The 17,559-nt window shown below is 43.0% G+C and overlaps 1 protein-coding gene across 10 annotated transcripts in view; it reads left to right on the top strand.

The window, feature by feature from the left end:
- The first annotated feature begins 8,430 nt into the window (after positions 1-8,430).
- Positions 8,431-17,559, top strand: part of INTS6L (integrator complex subunit 6 like) — a 60,380-nt gene continuing 51,251 nt past the window's right edge. For all 10 annotated transcript variants that reach the window (XR_013531444.1, XR_013531445.1, XR_013531447.1 and 7 more), the window contains exons 1-2: positions 8,431-8,877; positions 9,014-9,091. Coding sequence is in view for 4 of the 10 variants with exons in the window: in XM_003735827.5 (XP_003735875.2) it covers positions 8,767-8,877; positions 9,014-9,091 (189 nt within the window). In the remaining 6 variants the exon portion in view is untranslated. The remainder of the gene's footprint in view (positions 8,878-9,013; positions 9,092-17,559) is intronic.

A 17,559-nucleotide genomic window follows, 5' to 3' on the forward strand; every position in this document is an offset into this window, starting at 1 on the left:
AAAATGTCGTTTTTATTCGTGTAAATGTCTTGGTGTAGAAGCTGTTTAAGGATTTTTCACGGTACTAATCCTCCCCAGAAGCTAAAAGGGAAACTACAGACATGTCAGTACTATGGACTGAATAAGATGCAAAGAACCCAGCTAGGAGAAAATCAGTGAGGGGATGAATGTAAGTGATATAGAATGTAGGAACTGAACAGTACCTGATAGTCTGGTGGGTGTGGGGGAGGAGAGAGACAGAAGTGTCTAGGTTTCTGGAGGCAGGAGAGGCTGAGGTTGGCTGTGGCAAGGTCCTCCCCACCAGCATGCTTGGAATTTACTCTCTATGCCCTGCATACATCCCTGGTGTTCCACGCACAGAGTAATGCCCCTCTTGCCTGTGAGGTCCACAGGAGGGCATGGACAGTGGCTTCAGGGTGGTGAAGTATAAGGAGAAGACCACAGAAAATGTGAAGGGGAAAGACCAAGATTCCAGGGCCTCACTCAGCCCAGAGGCTCCAACGCCCTGATTTGGGAGAGGAAGTTACCCAAGTGGCATGACTTGCTGGAGAGCTTTGTGCGGGCTGCCCTGGGCCAACTTTCATCACCAGCTATTTTTATTTTTAGCCTACGCCATCTCTCAGAGTAACCAAGTCTATAAATGTCCATATAACTTTCTGTGCCTGGGCCCTGAGCAGAAGGAAGCCACTAAGGATTGTCTAGGCATTTGGCTGCCCTTGATCAACAGATGGCTGGCTCTCACCTCAGCTCTCTGGGGACCCCAACATTGCCACCACCCCTCACCAGTCCTTGTCTCATCAGGTTTCAGAAAGAGATTTTCCTGAGCATGGGTAGAACAAGTGTCCGTAGGCAGATCACAGCAAACTCAGGTCCCATGCAGTCCTACAAGATGGGTATCCAAGGCCAGTCTTTTGTGGGCTGGGGGAGGGCGGTCTTCATGCCTGGATGACTCACTCGCACTGTCCTCTGTCTGGCCCCTCTACATCCTGCTGCCCTATGGGGCAGTGCCCAGACTCCCTGAGATTCTCTCCTGGTGAGATGGTTCCATGCTGAGCTTCTTCTAATGTGTGTCTGGGCTCTTGAGCCCTCAGCACATACCCTCTCGTTCTGGTATTGTTCCTGCAGAATGGAGAAACAGAGCTTGGGCTCGGAGGTCAGGCAGGTGACCAGCGCAGGGACCCCAGTTTCTTCACCTGCACCTGGGAAGAATAGTTGGCCCTACCTCACAAGATTGGTGCTTTGAGATAAGATGTGCAAAGTCCCAAGGCCTTTGCCTTGTACATAGTTAGTGCCTAAAAAATGAAGCACTCACAACTCTAGTGTATTCCCCCAAAATCTGCCTGGGCAGCTTCTCCCCTCTTTGAGGTTTATTTTTATACTTTACTCAGCCAGTTTGCTTCCTAGTTATTTTTACTTGGGTGGCCTACAGACACGTCACTCACCTTGCCCCCTGCACAAAGATTAACTTTTTACCTGACTTTATTTCCTCTATGGCAGTTATCACCATCTGACATACTAGATATTTACTTGTTTATTTATTATAGATGCCCCAAGACAGGGAACCTTGGCCCGTATCTAGCTCCTGGAACAATGCCTGGCACTGTTGAATAGCCCACCCTGCCCCCAGATGCATCTCTTCCTTTGTCTTCTGTCTCAGGGAGTGGCCCCACAATTTCCATATTACCCAAGTCAGAATGCTGGTCACACATGACTCCTTCTTTCCCTACACCCCATGTCAGTCAATGACTAGGATCTGACTATCCTACCATCTAAATGTACCTGGCACCCATACATTCCCCTCCACCCTCTTGTCACCACTACAATTCAGCCCCCGAAATTACAGAAATAGACTTCTCACTTGTCTTCCTGATTCCATTTTTGTCCTCGTCTAACCCGTTCTCTGTGCTAAAGATACAATGATATCACCAAACCGTGATCTGTTGAGAATCCTTCAATGGTTCCTTGTTGACTCCACGATAAAATTCAATTCCTCACAGGGCCAACAAGGCCCTGCATGATCTGCCTCCTGCTCACCTCTTCGTCCCTAACCATTTCTCCCCTCTTCCTTTTCCCCCACTCGAGTTCCTCTGCATTACAGTCACACGGAACTTTCCTTTTTTCCAAGGGGTGTCTGTCGGTCTCTCTCACCATCTCATCCACATCCTATTCCCTGCCCGGGACACTCTTCCTCCTTGCCTGTGTTATTCCTCACCCCTCACCAGCCTCCTTCACCAGGCTTATTCCTAAGCAAAGTCAGATCCTTCAAGAAACCTTCTCTGTATGCCCCCCCACATCTCAACCCCCTCTAGAATATAATTTCCTTCTTGGTGCTTCCATACCACCCTGTATTTCTTCTCTCACAGCACTCAATATATATCACATCTATTCTTTTGACTATTTTCCCCACTAGAATGTAAGCTCTACAAAGGCCAGAACTACAGCTCTTCTTACTTTTACGTAACACAAATAGAGCTTACTCTGTGTTTAGCATTTTTATAAGCTCTTTCTGAGCTGGGCATGGTGGGTCACACCTGTAATTTCAACATTTTGGGAGGCTGAAACAGGAGAAATGGTTGTGCCCAGGAGTTTGAGACCAGCCTGGGCAACATAGCAAGACCATGTCTCTACAAAAGTAAATAAATAAAACAATAAGTATTCATTCATTCAATCATCATTACAATCCAAAGAAATACTATCATTATTACTGTTATACAGATGATGAAGCTGAGGCAGAAAGAGTGTAAGTAAACTTGTCCCAGGTCACATAGCTGGCAAATGGCAGAGCTGGAATTTGAACCCCAAATCCAAGCTCTCGACCACTGCAAAATATGCTGTTTCCCTTTTTCTCACATGCATACTCATTGCCTGTCATGTAGAAGTTCCACCCAAGAAGTTTTTGAATAACGACTAAATGAATTAAGATTGTGGAAAAACACAGTCCTTTGTAGACACAGTGAGAGGAAAAGAGGTAGCCATGGAGTGAGACAAAGACTAAGTTTAAGGTTCACTGAAGGTGTAAACATATGGTCCAAGCATATGGTCCAAGGTGTGGGAAGACCTCATGAGAAATGGTAGGAGATGAAAAACAAGGTAGGTGGGAGTAGGAACTCAGGAAGACATGTAACAAGTCGCTCTGCAATCAGCAAAGGAAATGCAGAACACACCATTGGACTTGGCCGAAAGTAGGCCACTGGGGACCTCTGAGCCGTTTCCATGAAGTGTAGAGAGAGAAAGATTGTATGGGCTTGAGGAAAGAGAAGGTGGTGGAGAAAGGGAGATTTCACTCCCTTCTAAAGCATGGAAGGCGGGCTTTGGGAGAGGGTAGTAACAACGGTAAGTAAGGTCTTTTTGTCAAGATGTAGTGATTAGGGTCAGGCCTGGTGGCTTATGCCTATAATCGCAGCACTTAGGGAAGCTGAATTGGGATGATTGGTTGTGTCCCGGAGTTCAAGACCAGCTTGGGAAACATAGTGAGACCCCATCTTTACAAAAACAAAATCAAACACTAGCCAGGTATGGTGGCAAGCACCTGTAGTTCCACTTACTCAGGACGCTGAGGTGGAAGGATCACCTGAGCTGGGGAGGTTGAGGTTCTAGTGAGTTGCGATCACACCATGCACTCCAGCCTGGGTGACAGAGTGTGACCGTGTCTCAAAAAAAAAAAAAAAATATATATATATAGTGATTAGGAACTGCTTAAAGACAAGAGGTGACTAATCTTTGGAGAGTAAAAAATCAAACTAACTCTCACCAAAACAAAGCATCAGCTGTATGGTAATAGACCATACCATAACATTAAATGTAAACATGGGGCAAAGTCTGTGAACATTTGTATGGGGGGAATGAAGGCCGGGAGAGAAGTATTTGGCAGAAATTCCTTCCTGAGAGATATCTGGTAATTCCAGATATGAAGTAGAAAGGAATGAAGGGCAGGAGAGCAGTATTTGGTAGGAATTCCTTCCTGAGAGATATCTGGTAACTTCAGACACGGGGGAGTATAGTGCAGTATTAAAATGAATTTATTTAGGGGTTACTGGTGAATGAAAGGCAGATGAAGAGCAAGAACTTGAAAAGGAAATAGGAAACTCATTTCAAGAGCTCACAAGTTCAAAAAACATGAGAAAATTCAAGATAGGATGGTTAATGTAGGCCATAGGGTCTGAAATTTGGGAGCAGTTGGGAAGAGGATTTGACTGAAAGAGATAAACAGTGAGCAGTGGCCTAAAAAACAGCCATTTCATAAGGAAGCACGAGTAGAACAAAAGCGAAGTTAGCAGAGTTTGGGGCAGGCAGTGAAGACTGTCAGTTCAATGCCTTGGCCTGAAGGGGCCTCCTGGAGCCCAAATTCAAAAAGTCCTGGATCCATAGGGAAGAGGCAGCTGGGCCTACCACCCTGCTCCTGTGAGAGATGGAAGGCAGGGGGCAACATGGGAGGGCTGGTTAACCCTAGGAAAGGAGCTACAGGATAATATCCAAGCACCTGGAAAGACGATGAAAGAATGAAAAACACAGCACATTTGACAATTAAAAGTAATAACCATTTACGGAGCAAGCACTTTGCACCAGGCATTGGTTATAGGCTCTAGCTGCTCTCAGGTAGTTTACATTCTAGTACAAGAAGCAAACCCAAGGCAGAAAGAATCTACTACATGAAGAGGTTGATGTTCTGTAGCAGAGAAAGAGGTAGAAAGGGCTCTGTATGGTTTAGTGTTGATGTGTGCCAAAGAAACACAGTGGAGAAGTCTACACACTTTCTAGCATAATAAAGAGCTTACTTTCCTCCAGGAAGTGACAAAGAGAAGCTTCCTGGTGACAGCTTGGGGTTTGATTTAATCTGAATAAGCCCATAAATCTGTTACATGGTTTTTTTGTATGTTGCCATTTTTGTAGTTTATAGTGAAACGCAAGTATTTTTCAGATTCCATGTTAACATCATTTTAATTCCATTTGATTATGCCAAAAAGAATCAATAATATGTCCTGTTAGAAAAAAATAAATACATTAAAAGGCATTCACCTGCATGGGGAGAATATCTTCTCCTTAGAAGGTCACTCTGTGGGACTGTGCATATCCTCAACCACAGGAGCATTGTGTGACTGAGATTATTTGTGTTTCACTAATGCTGGTAAGTCATTTTTGAAAATTGTCTCAGTAATATTCATGTTGGAAGAATTTTTTACAATTCTTTTAATGTAATTTTAATCATAGCCCCTTTTCTGATTATAAAAGTAAGGCACACTCATTGAAAAGTTGGGAGGAAAGTATAAAGGAGATTTTAAAATGTCATCTTAAAATACCATTTGTAAACTGGGGGATATCATGACTCAGCAGTCCTTATTCTCCTGTCTCATAACCACATACACATATAGATATTCACAAAATAAAATATAAACTCCTAATAGGAAATCTTGTAATTCTTTAACCAAAGGATAGTTTAAGCAACCAGTCAACCCAATGCATTTATTTGGTAGGCTGAAAGTTTGTATAATATTACTCAGAATTGACTTTAACAGGCTGGGCATGGTGACTCACACCCGTAATCCCAGCAATTTGGGAGGCTGAATCGGGCAGATCACTTGAGGTCAAGAATTCAAGACCAGCCTGGCCGACATGGTGAAACTCTGTTTCTACTCAAAATTCAAAAATTAGCCGAACATGGTGGTACATGGCTATGGTCCCAGCTACTCAGGAGGCTGAGGCAGGAGAATTGCTTGAACCCGGGAGGCAAAGGTTGCAGTGAGCTGAGGTCATGCCACTATATTGCAGTTTGGGTGACAGAGCAAGACTCCATCTCACAAAAACTGTGAACTAGGCAAAGTTTGTTTCCAGGTAATAATCCCATCCCCATCCTAAAATCCCATCCCTATCTAATGTTAGGGAGAATTCTAATGTGGTCCCATGTTCTCCACCCCTTGGTGTTACATCCTGTATAATATCCTTTCCTTGAGTGTGGGTGGGACCTGTGACTTGCTTCTAGTCAATAGAATATGGCAAAGTGATGGATGCTGCTCTTGAGATTATTTATATTATATAAGGCTCCATCTTGGAGTGAGAAATTTCTCCGCTGGCCCTGAAGAAGCAGCTATGCTGTGAACAGCCAGTGGAGAAAGTCATGTGGCAGAGAACTGCACAGCAGGTGGATCTGAAGGTGGCTTCTGGTCACCAGCATACTGCCCCAAGGAAATTAATTCTGCCAGAAATCTGAATGAGACTGGAAGCCAATTCTTTCCCAGTTGAATCTCCAGATGAAAACAGCCTGGGTGACAATGTGACTGCAGCTGTATGAGATTAAGTAGAAAATCCAGTTAAACCCAGACCCCTGACTCATAGAAACTGTGAGATAGTAAATGCTTGTGTTGTTTTAAGCTGCTAAATTTGTCACAGGAGTAGAAAACTAACACACTGCCCCCAACAGTCCCATAGTTTTTGTACCCTAGCCCATGTAGGCATTGCCCTTCTACATTGATATTTGTATCAGAATGGAAATAGAGGCTTCCAGTATCTTTTTCATCCTTACTTCTTCATTAATTTCCTACATTCCACCAGAATGGTCTTAAATGTACCATACATAGTACTATCTTTGGCTGAATCTTTGTTCATGCCATTCCTTCCAGTCCATATTCCCTCTCTTCCTCCTTTGTGCCTTGTTCATAAAATCCCCTAAATTTCTAGGCCACTAGACCATTGTTTCCATAGCCCGTTTTAATTTGCATCCTTGTTTGTCCCCGATTCACATACTGCCATGTGACTTCTTTTAAAATCTTATTTCTCTGAGAATATTATTGAATGTGTATATATCATATATAAATATATAATTCACATAACTTATATATATATATACACACAAATATATATAATGTGTACATAGAATATGTAAAATACCTTTTTCTTGAGACAGAATCTTGCTCTGTCACCTAGGTTGGAGTGTAGTGGTGTGATCTCAGCTCACTACAACCTCTGCCTCCTGGGTTCAAGCGATTCTCCTGCTTCAGCCTCCCAAGTAGCTGGGACTACAGGTGCCCGCCACCATGCCTGGCTAATTTTTGTATTTATAGACTAGATGAAACAGGGATTCACCATGTTGGCCAGGCTGGTCTCAAACTCCTGACCTCAAATGATCCACCCACCTCTGCCTCTCAACATGCTGGAATTACAGGCATGAGCCACTGCACCTAGCCAGAATATATAAAATATTATACATGTGTATGTCATCATCTCTCCTCAATGAAATTCAAACTCAGTGAAGCCCCGGATTCCACATTGTGCAGAGTAATTTCCAGGAATACACATGTCCAAATTCAAAAATCGTGTCATATGAAGTAGTCAATCAAGTGTGGTTGGCCACTTATTGAGTCTCTTCACAGAGCCAGCATCCATCATTGTTACCCTAACCTCAGGGAGCTGCAGTTTCCTCTACTGAAAATTAAATATAATGCCATCTACCATAATTAATTCAAAGATTAAACAAGGCTACTATGGGTGCCTGGCACTTCATAGATGCTCAATAAACGTGAGTTAAGAGCATGCCCCTGTAGTCCTAGCTACTTAGGAGGCTGAGGTGGGAGGATCGCTCAAGCCCAGGAGCTGGCACTGCAGGCAGCTATGATGGGGCCACTGCACTCCAGCCTAGGTCATCAAGTGAGATCCTCTTGATTTATTTATAAAAATAAATACAGGAATGAATGAATGAATCAATCAATCAATAAATGTGTGAGTTGAATCAGAATCTAGGTTTGCAAACCTCCCAAGTGTAAAGGCTGTGCAGAGAGAACAGTGGTGGAATTATCACAGGCAGGCCAATGTTTCAAAGAGGTTAGTGAAACTGAAGAAGCTTGTGCATACAAAAGGCCAGTTTAGGTAACTGTGTTTAAACTTTAGTTTCCTTTCTAAGTAGATATATGTGGAATGCAAGGCCAGCAACCAAGTCACAAATACTGATCAAGAAGTGGGAGGGATCTAAAGGAATGCGAGTATGTCCTGCCAGGAAAGAAGTCTGCTGCTTCTGAAATATTTTCGTCTTCTCCACTGGCAGGATTGATCGATTGCAGTTAGCAAAGCGTTTTCTGTGCAGACTGTCCAAGCATCTGCTTCTGTAGTTCTGTACAACTGTTGCTCAAATTCACCCTTCCTTTCGAATGACCCTCTTTGTAGAGCGATAGAAAAATCCATCTAAACCACCCGAACTAATCATCCGAACTGTTTCCAAGTTTTTTAAAGGAAAATCCTAGCGAGGGTCCTTAATACTTCCCCTTACCCTCTGCCTGGGTTCAAACTTCAACTCCCAGGGTTCGCCCAAGTCCCTCCCCCAGTCTTGTCATCTAATGAATATGCAAATAACACATAATTGGCAGCCAATGGCATGGGTTCTGGTCACATGGTACCGATGGTAGGTGAGCAGACAGAAGTTGTCAGTGAACAGAGACGGCACTCAGTCTGGGGCGAGCGCTCTAGTGAGCGCGGACGGATGCTTAGGCAGTAGTCCTGGCAGCGGCGGCGGCGGCAGTAGTGGTGGCAGCAGAAGAGAGGAAGGGGGAGGGCCCCGAGGGCTACACACGCTCACACTTTCAAGTTCCCTTGGAGGGAGAGGAGGTGGGGCTGCAGAAAGAGGAGGCCAGGAGCGGTCCCATCCGTCCCGTCCCGTCTCCCTCTCTTCCTCTTGCTCCTTGCCCCCTGGCTCTGCGAGAGTTGAGGGTTCGGGTGGCCGTACGTGGCAGTGAGGCAAGAGAGCCAGGAGAGTGGGAAGCGGAGGCAGGGGTGCGGGGGAAGATGCCCATCCTGCTGTTCCTCGTAGACACGTCCGCCTCTATGAACCAGCGCACTGACCTGGGCACCTCCTATTTAGACATTGCCAAAGGCGCTGTGGAGTTATTCTTGAAGGTAAAAGGAGGGGAGGGGAGAAATGGGAGAGCTCCCGAGGGATTTCGGGGTGTGGATTGAGGTGCTTCTGTAACGTTTGTATCGCCCTCCCCCCTCCTTTCCTACGCGACCCCCTCCGTCATCCCTCGCCCCGCAGCTGCGCGCCCGGGACCCGGCCAGCCGTGGAGACAGGTACATGCTGGTCACCTACGACGAACCCCCGTACTGCATCAAGGTAAAGGGGCCACGGGTGGGGGGACGGGCGGGAAGCGGGAGCAAGTCGGCGGGGCTGCTTACACCCCTGCCCCCGCCCGAGACGGTCCTGCGTCGCCCGGCGGGGCGGGCGGTGGGGGGGGGCGCAGAGGGCGGGCGGAGTGGTGCGGTCGGCGGCTTCGGAGTAGCAGTAGCGCCTGGTGTCGGGGAGAGGGGACCGGCGACGAGCAGCCCGGGGTAGAAACCGCAGGAGGGCCGAGCTCGTGGCACCACAACCGCAGCCGCCTAGGAACATGGCGGACATTTTGCTTTTGTATGAGCCTGCGAGAGGGAGACTGAGGGCGCTGCTGAGATGGAAAGGAGGGAGGGGAGGGAGGAGCGGGGAAGGAGGGCCCGAAACCCGGAGGGAGGCTGCGAGGCGGGCCCGCCCCTTCGAGGCGCACCGCGCGAGGCTGCGGTGGCGGCCGCAGCCCGGGGTCCGGGTGGAGCCTGCGACTCCGCCCCGAGGTCCTGCGGGCTGGACGCGCGGGCTTTCCCGGAGCCTGGGCTCCTCCTCCGGCCCCTCCTTCCTCCCCTGGTCTTCCTCCCCCTCCTCGGGCTCTTCGCGGCTTCTCCTCCTTCTCCCCCTCTTCCTCCCGCTCCCCTCCCCTTCCTGCTGAGAGCGTGGCAGAGCCAGCCGCCGGCCTTCAAAGACCAGACAACCGTCTTTGCACTCGATGGCCTCTCACCACCCCCACCCAATCGGAAATCTGTCCGCGCCGCCAGCCTCCCCACCCCCAGACCCGGAGCAAGTCACTGCGTTTCTGCTCCGGAATTGGCCAGGTTCAGCCCCGCTCTCAGTTACCTTAGCTACTGTTACATTGGAAATTCCAGCGAAGCAACGACACGTAGGGGGACGTGCCGAATGCGAACCCACAGGGGCAGAGCTTTTTGGGGACCCGCTCTACCTATTTATATCATAAATTAGGTTTCTGCTAGCCACGTAGGAATTTGTCCAGGGGCAAGAAAGAAAGGAAGGGGAGGACTCAAATGTGAGCATTTATAATAGTCAAGTTCGATGATTTGATTCTGACCTGCAGGAGAAAAGTAGGGAGGACAGCCTCTGTGGGGTAATTTATGTTCCTATGGTGAAGAGATAAAGAACTGCTGCTTTGCCTGCAGTAGCCAGATAAAACAGAATTTAAACTGTTAAATCAACCTGCATAGGAGTCCTGCTTGCATATTGAAATTTAAAAAATATTTCTACAATCCTTGACGTCTTTTGTTAGGCTTTTTCTGTTTTCCTCAGAATAATCTTAATAGTGCTAGGGAGACGCAGTCTGGATGTGTTGTGATCCGTTTCTGTAGAGTGAGGTGTCTTAATGAATGGAACCTAGCAAGCTGAGTAGTCGGCCAAAGAGAGTGTTCCTTCAGGCAGAAGGAAACCAAAGAGAAACTAATTTTGTAACTCCCGTTAACAGTTTAATTAGTAGGTTCCCCTTAAAACTGCTCTAGTTTCGATATTTGTTTTCAGTTTGTTATTTTAGCCATTTAGAAAAATTGAGTAGACATCTTTCAAAATACCATAAGCTTTTTAAAAATGTCTGTTTTTCCAAAAGGATGTGATTATTTTTTCCACATAGAAAAGCAGATGTTTAAACATCCTGCGTCTGAATGTCTATACCCTTTGACTGCTAATACAGATAAGAATCCACCATTTGTAGTATGGATTTGAATACATGCTCCTTAATTCGAAGTAATAAAAAAGATAAACTACAAAGCAGCCTGCCTTTTTGGCCGGGTGCGGTGCTGTAATCCTATCACTTTGGGAAGCCGAGGTGGGCGGATTGCCTGAGCTCAAGAGTTCAAGACCAGCCTATGCAACATGGTGAAATCCCGTCTCTACTTGAAAAAAAAAAAACAACAAAAAACAAGTCAGCCGGGCGTGGTGGCGGGCGCCTGTAATCTCACCTACGCGGGAGGTTGAGGCACTAGAATTGCTTGAACCTGGGAGGCGGAGGTTGCAGTGAGCTGAGACCTTGCTGCACTCCAGCCTGGGCAACAAAGTGAAACTCTGTCTCAGAAAAAAAAAGGAACAACTTATTTATCATTTTTCCATATGCCAAGAAGGATCGTTTAAAGATAGTTTTCTATCTATAAAACTTATCAAAACAGTATTTACAGAAACCTGGGAAAGGAAATAAACCTCATTCTTAACCATCATTACACCTTTTAGCCTAGCATTGTAATTACAGTACACATATTACTTTGTATTCTGCTTTTTCCACCTACTTTTGTCCCATGAATTATTCCAGGTCGCCACATAGTCTTCGCACTTAAAAATTTTAATGGCTGTGTAATTCATCCATGCTATTTTAAAGGCCCCAGATAGTTCTATAGAACAGACGGGAAAAGTTAGATTTTGTTTTTAGTGGAAATTTCATCAGATAGCTCTTTTTATCCTGTCATTTTATATACTACATTTTTTCCTAAAGCAAAAAGCACGTTTCCAAGTTGAGTTTGATGTTTTTTTTTCATTATGTAGGTCAGATATATGGGAAGATATATTTTGTAATATGTTTAATTATTAGTCATTGGTTATCTTCTTAGTCTATCTTCCAAAGTTTTTCATTGTACTCTTAGATGATAACTACATGTTCTAGGAAAAGGTTAATGATCTTAATGATGTTCTTGTCATTTTGCTCTCTATACCTGAACTATTAATAATATGCCATATTTTGGTAGCATTTTCTTTTTCTGAGTCTTTTTTCAATCACTCTCCTGCCAACCTGCCTCCAGCCCTCTCAGCATGTGGTATTTAGGATCTAACCTGCTTGGAAGGTCAGAAGTTTTAGAACATCTGGTAATTTCTCTTTTTCTTAAAATTTAGTCTAGTCTTTCACTTGCTAATAGCTGGGAGCCATAAATGTCTGTTTTCTGTCACACTGATTATCAAATAGGTCTTTCTTTGATTGTCAGCAGGCATCTTAGTTCCTACTTAAAAACTTCACTCTCATTAGGAGCCTGAGGTCTTTTCAGCAAAGTGATGTTGGCTAGGATTTTATTGGTAGCTTATTCTTTTGCAGAATGTGAGTATATATATATATTTTTATTTCTCTAAGGTTAAAGGCTATTGTTTCTCTTTTCTCACAATAGCTGCTTACTTCTGGGTCTTGGTTGTCTCCAAGTCTAAACATTGTAAAATGAACTTTATTTTCTACTGGAAGGTTTGTTTCTATTGGTGTTTATAACAGACATGATTTGTGCATTTGGTTGGAAGACTTTTTCTTAATAGGCATGTAACTCTTCCCAGTATATCCACTTACAAGCTCTGACTATAAATCTTGTGAAAAGTTACTGTGACTGGAATTTTTCACTAATGTATACTGTTGAATATGTGAATATAGTATTTCACCAAAGACTTTGGAACTTTTTACCACCTATCTCTTACTATATAACTGTGTGTTCTTTTAAAATTAGCCATATCTGTTACTTGCAGTCCAGGTTTGCATGCATGGAATGAAGTTTGACTTGAGTACCATATAAAAAGTATATGAAATGCAAGCATCGTGTGCTACATCTGTTATGTTGTTTTCTAGACAAGTTTTATGCACAGTGTTACAAGTGTTCACCCTCCCTTTATGCCATGGTATCTTCAGTGTACACAGCTAGCATGAAACCCTGTTTAACATTTTAAAATGTCTAATGTATCCTTATAAAACTAACCTGTGGTTTTTTAAAGTGTTATGTTTTGGGATTTTTTTTTTTTTGGTATAATAGTTCTTATTAGTCTTGGCTGTGGTTCTGCTGTCTTGTATGTTTTGTTTTGCTATGAATCATTATTTCCTTTTATTCAGTGAATAGAAGACGTAGGCTTGTTACTATCACTTTGGAAGAAAGTAAGCCATTAGAGTAGTGAATATAATAACAAAAGTTTCGAAATAGTTTTATGTTGGAAGCTACTTTGTTAAAATTATTTATTTTTTTGTTGAAGGAAATTATTTTTCTAAACATAAAATGGAGTCACTTTTCTGGAAATAGTTGAAACGCATGTATAAAATACTGGCCAGAAGTTTTTTATAAATAGGAAAAGATAATGTTTCAAAGAAATATCCTAAATCTGTAATTTGAAAACATACATTTGAAAAAGTAAACTTTTGCCTTGAGTGTTGCCTTTTCACATCCTGTAGCTAGCTTTACTTGCTGGTGTTTGCATGCCTTTGCCTACATGTATCAGAAAATAGCAACATTTTAGCTTACAGATTTAGGAAGTAAATTTAAGCTTTTAAAATGATATGTGTTAGAGGCATTTTTTGGAATTTTAACTAAGAAGTAACTTTTTCATATGCCCATGAGTGTATTTTATAGGCCTTATTTGCAAAAGGAGTGACTTTTAGGGGAGCCTTTCATTGTGGTTAGGAAGCTATGGAAAAGCTTAACGGTGAAATGGTAGCAACATGGCCTGTGAGAGCAATCTTAGACAATGAAAGATGCTTTTAAAATTCAAAATGCCATGCAGGTAGTGCATTGACTTTTGCGATGGATTGCTTCTCCCACGATCATGCTTTCTTATCCACCTTCCTTTACTGGCCATTTGAGGCATGCAGCAATAATTATTTTGAAATAATAAAAGGGGAGAGTTAATGGTAGAAGACTAGATCTCTGGGCAATACAACCTTGAGACTGGGGATCAGGTGGAAGATGACTAGGGACGATGACAGACAAAATTGTGGAGTCCTGTGTGTTCTGTATCCTCAACCTCTCTTGTATCCATTCATTCTTATTTGCTCCACGTTCAACCTTCATCATTTCTCACTTGCAAGCAGCCACTCAATTGTTCTCCTTACTTCCAGTCCTGCTCTCCACTGATTCCTTCCCCTCATTGCCCTCAGACTGATCATTCTTTAAGTAAAATAAAGTCATTCCCCTATGAAAAAATCTTTCAGTGGCACTCCATTACATTTCCCAATAAAAGTAAATTTCTTGGCCTGGCCTCCAAGGCCCTTCATGATCTGGCCCTATCTTATCATGTCTCTGCCCTCTCTTCTCTTCTCACGGACCTGAGGCTTCAGCCACAATGAGAAAATAGGTCCTCCTCTCCAACATACTATGCCACTTTCTTCTGTGCCATTTGTAAATGTTGCTCCCTCTGCCTGGGACATATTGGTTGGCCTGACATACCTCAGGTCTTTATTCTATGTTCTCAAAAGTCATCTTGTCCCTCTGCCTTTTCGCTACTCCAAGCAGTATAACAACTCCCTCTGCGATCCTTTAACATGTTGTCCACACCTTAACTATATAGCATTTAGCATGTTATATGGTGACTATTAGTGTTTATGTTGACTTCCCTAATGTGAGCTCTTTAAGGGCAAATATTTGAACTTCTAGGTATTTGTATCCCTAGTACCTAAGGGAGTGTTTAGATTTTAATAGGTACTCAACAAATGGAAAAAAGATTTCAAGCAATATTTAAGTGTCAAAGCTACTCATTCCCCTCATGTCTAAGCTTACCTCATTCCCAGTACTCTTCCCCAGAGAGTAATCACTATTAACAATTTGATATATTTAATGTTTATTGCCCCTAGCATTTTCATATAGGTTCAAGTTTATAATATGGTAGGATCTTAATGTGTTTTTTACAAGTTAAGTGTATATATTTCCCTTTTTTCCTTTTTTATCAAAGTATAATTTATATACAGTAAAACACATGAATCCTAATGATATGATGCATTTTTATATTTATACATTCATTGTAACCACCGTCCCAGGCCAAGATATATAACGTTTCCGTCAACCAGGAAAATGCCTCTTGCATCTTTTTGCAATCCATCTCTCCGCAGCATGTAATTACTGATCTGACTTTTATTACCGTTGTAGTGATATGATCAAAATGGTATTACCAAAAGACAAGTCTAACAGTGGATCGACATTACAGCAGTCTAGGCATTCATTTACCATGCTTCTTGAGTATCTCCTCTGTCTGCACCAGACTCTGTTATAGGGGCCTAAGGTGAAACCAGAAAGACCTGGCCTAAGGGGGGACCAGAATAATAAAAGACATGCTCCTCGTCATTGAAGGTCTTGAGGATAGTCACTGGAAAAAGCTGACTAGAGAAGGTGGCTTAGGATATGGGAAATGTCAACAGCAGTGGACTCTTGACCAAAGACCTGGAGGCGGGGGAGGAGGATGCACAGGACTGAGAATCTGACATGTCTCAAGACTATAACTAGTTAAGACTGGACCACAGAAAAGCTTTGAAACCTACAAGCCAGAGTTTGTACATTTCTTCTGGGATGCAAAGCTGTTAGGTGGAATTGAAGAGAAATAGGACAAAACTTGTCTGTATGCTTGTTTGGTTATAATAACCTTTTAAGTGAGCTAAAGGGAAAGGAGAATAAAAGGTTAGGGAAACCCAGAGTTTATAGTTGAAATTGCCTCGTTTTCTAATAGTGCTTGCTACTTGAGAGCTTTTGGCCTTACAGTTGGAATTGGGGTGGGGGTGGGCACAGGTAAGGAAAGGGCAGGTATTTTCCTTTTCAGTTTGTCTTTGCTTTGGGAAGATAATTATGATTTAGAACACAGGGTTCTCAGTTTTACAGAGTGAAAAAATATGGCAGCAGTTCCACATCTCAGGGAGAAATATGTTTTCTAGGGAAGGGTAGGATTGAAGGACCCTCCTTATGGGAGTGAGAAAGGCAGTGAAGAAAGGAAACTACATGTTTCATTTAAGTCCTTAAATGAAAAACTCTCTGTAAACATGGCCTCCTCCTGGTTCTCTTTTACCAAAAGAGTGCAAATGAGAGACCCAGGCAGTCCCTTTGTAACTGTGTATTGGGAGCTTGGAACACAGTATCTCCTGGATACAATATTGGAAGTGGTGATTAGGTTCCCAGACCTTCCTCCCCAGGAAAGCCTTTTTAATCCTTAATGTCACTTAGCCATAGACCTATTGTGTCTATCATTGTTTCTAATGGGAAATGGGTTTGAGTTTCCAACTGGATTTGTTGAAAACATATTCCTTCCCCCTTCTTCCTCACAACTTGGTGTGGACTACTGTTCCATGAGGGGTGGGGACACGGTAAGGGCTCCAGCAGCAAGGGTGAGGGGCTGAGGTGATGGTGGAGGTAGGCGTGGCTCTTCACATATGTCAGTTATTCCTATTCATAGATTGGCTACATTTACACGGTTCAGTGCAGCATCCACTTAGCCACATATGGTTACGGAGCACTTGAAAGGTGTTTAGTCTGTCAGTGGGTGCTGCAACAGACAGTGTAAAATGTAATATTTTGGATATATTAAGTAAATTATTCATCTAACTTGGTTCTTTTTATTTTTTTAATGTGGTGACTTGAAAATTTAAAATCCCTTATGCGACTTGTACTATATTTCTGTTAGACAGCAGTGTTCATCTATATTTCTTCTTAAGATATTTTATGATGTTCATATCCTAGGAATTGTTTCTGAAGGAATATCCTTTCTCTAGAAGTTCTGTTTAAAATGAACATCCCTCCCATAAAGGACTCATTTGTGCATGAAAGGTTATCATACAGTTTAGAGTTGATGGCTTGATAACCCTTGCCCGTGGGGCAAAATATGAAAGCATCCCATTCTTGTTTGTATTGAAAGCCAGTTTGGTTGCTTAGTCTTTTGGATGCAGTTGGTGATCCAACTGGTTGGGTTAGAAGTCTTTTCCTGGGCTAAGTATAGTGGAATATGTACGTGAACGAATGTAACTGTAGTAATTCGGAATTCTGTTTATAATATATACTCACCAGTGGCACTAAATGTTTCGTGCTTTCAGTGTTATTAGAAATATGTAACATCTCCCTTGTTAGATTTACATAGCTACTTTGCCCAAGAATTCTCAGGAACAGTTTTCTTTAGGAAGTGTAAGATAAAGAATAAATTCTCTAGTTTGGCATAGTGTAAAACTTAACAAAGGGGAATTTGTATCACTGCTATTTTTGAAGGTTTTCTTGATGTTGCCCAGCAGAGCCCTTGTCTTATATCATGGCAAGTCATCAGTAGCATTAAAAGGAAGGAGAGGACTGGAGGTTTCCTAGGATTCTTATTTCTGACAGTCGTTAACTTTCTCAAAACTTAATCCTCCTAGTGGAGGTTACGGGAGTGATTGATTATTATTTTTTTGGTAACTATAGTGGCTCCCATTTAAGGAATAAGCACCAATGTCTAATTCTGAGGCTGGGTGGATTTATAGATATGCTGATGAATAGTGTCTGTGAGAGGTAGGACCATTTTATAGCCCTAGTTTTGGATCCTCCTAAATCCCATCTTATAGTCAAAGGTGTTATCTAGCTTATATAGTATATCCCTGTATTTCAGATATGATTTGATTTATATCTGCTTCCTTGTAATAATGAATAATCTCAAAATGGCTTTCAAATAATAGCAGCTGACATTTATTGAGTAATGCTTATGTACAGGGCAATGTGCCAATTAATGTAAAATGTTTATTTAGTTTCTCTTCCTAGTCAGGCTGTGTGCTGGTA

This window comes from Callithrix jacchus, chromosome X (genome assembly GCF_049354715.1).
Source record: "Callithrix jacchus isolate 240 chromosome X, calJac240_pri, whole genome shotgun sequence".
NCBI lineage: Eukaryota > Metazoa > Chordata > Mammalia > Primates > Cebidae > Callithrix > Callithrix jacchus.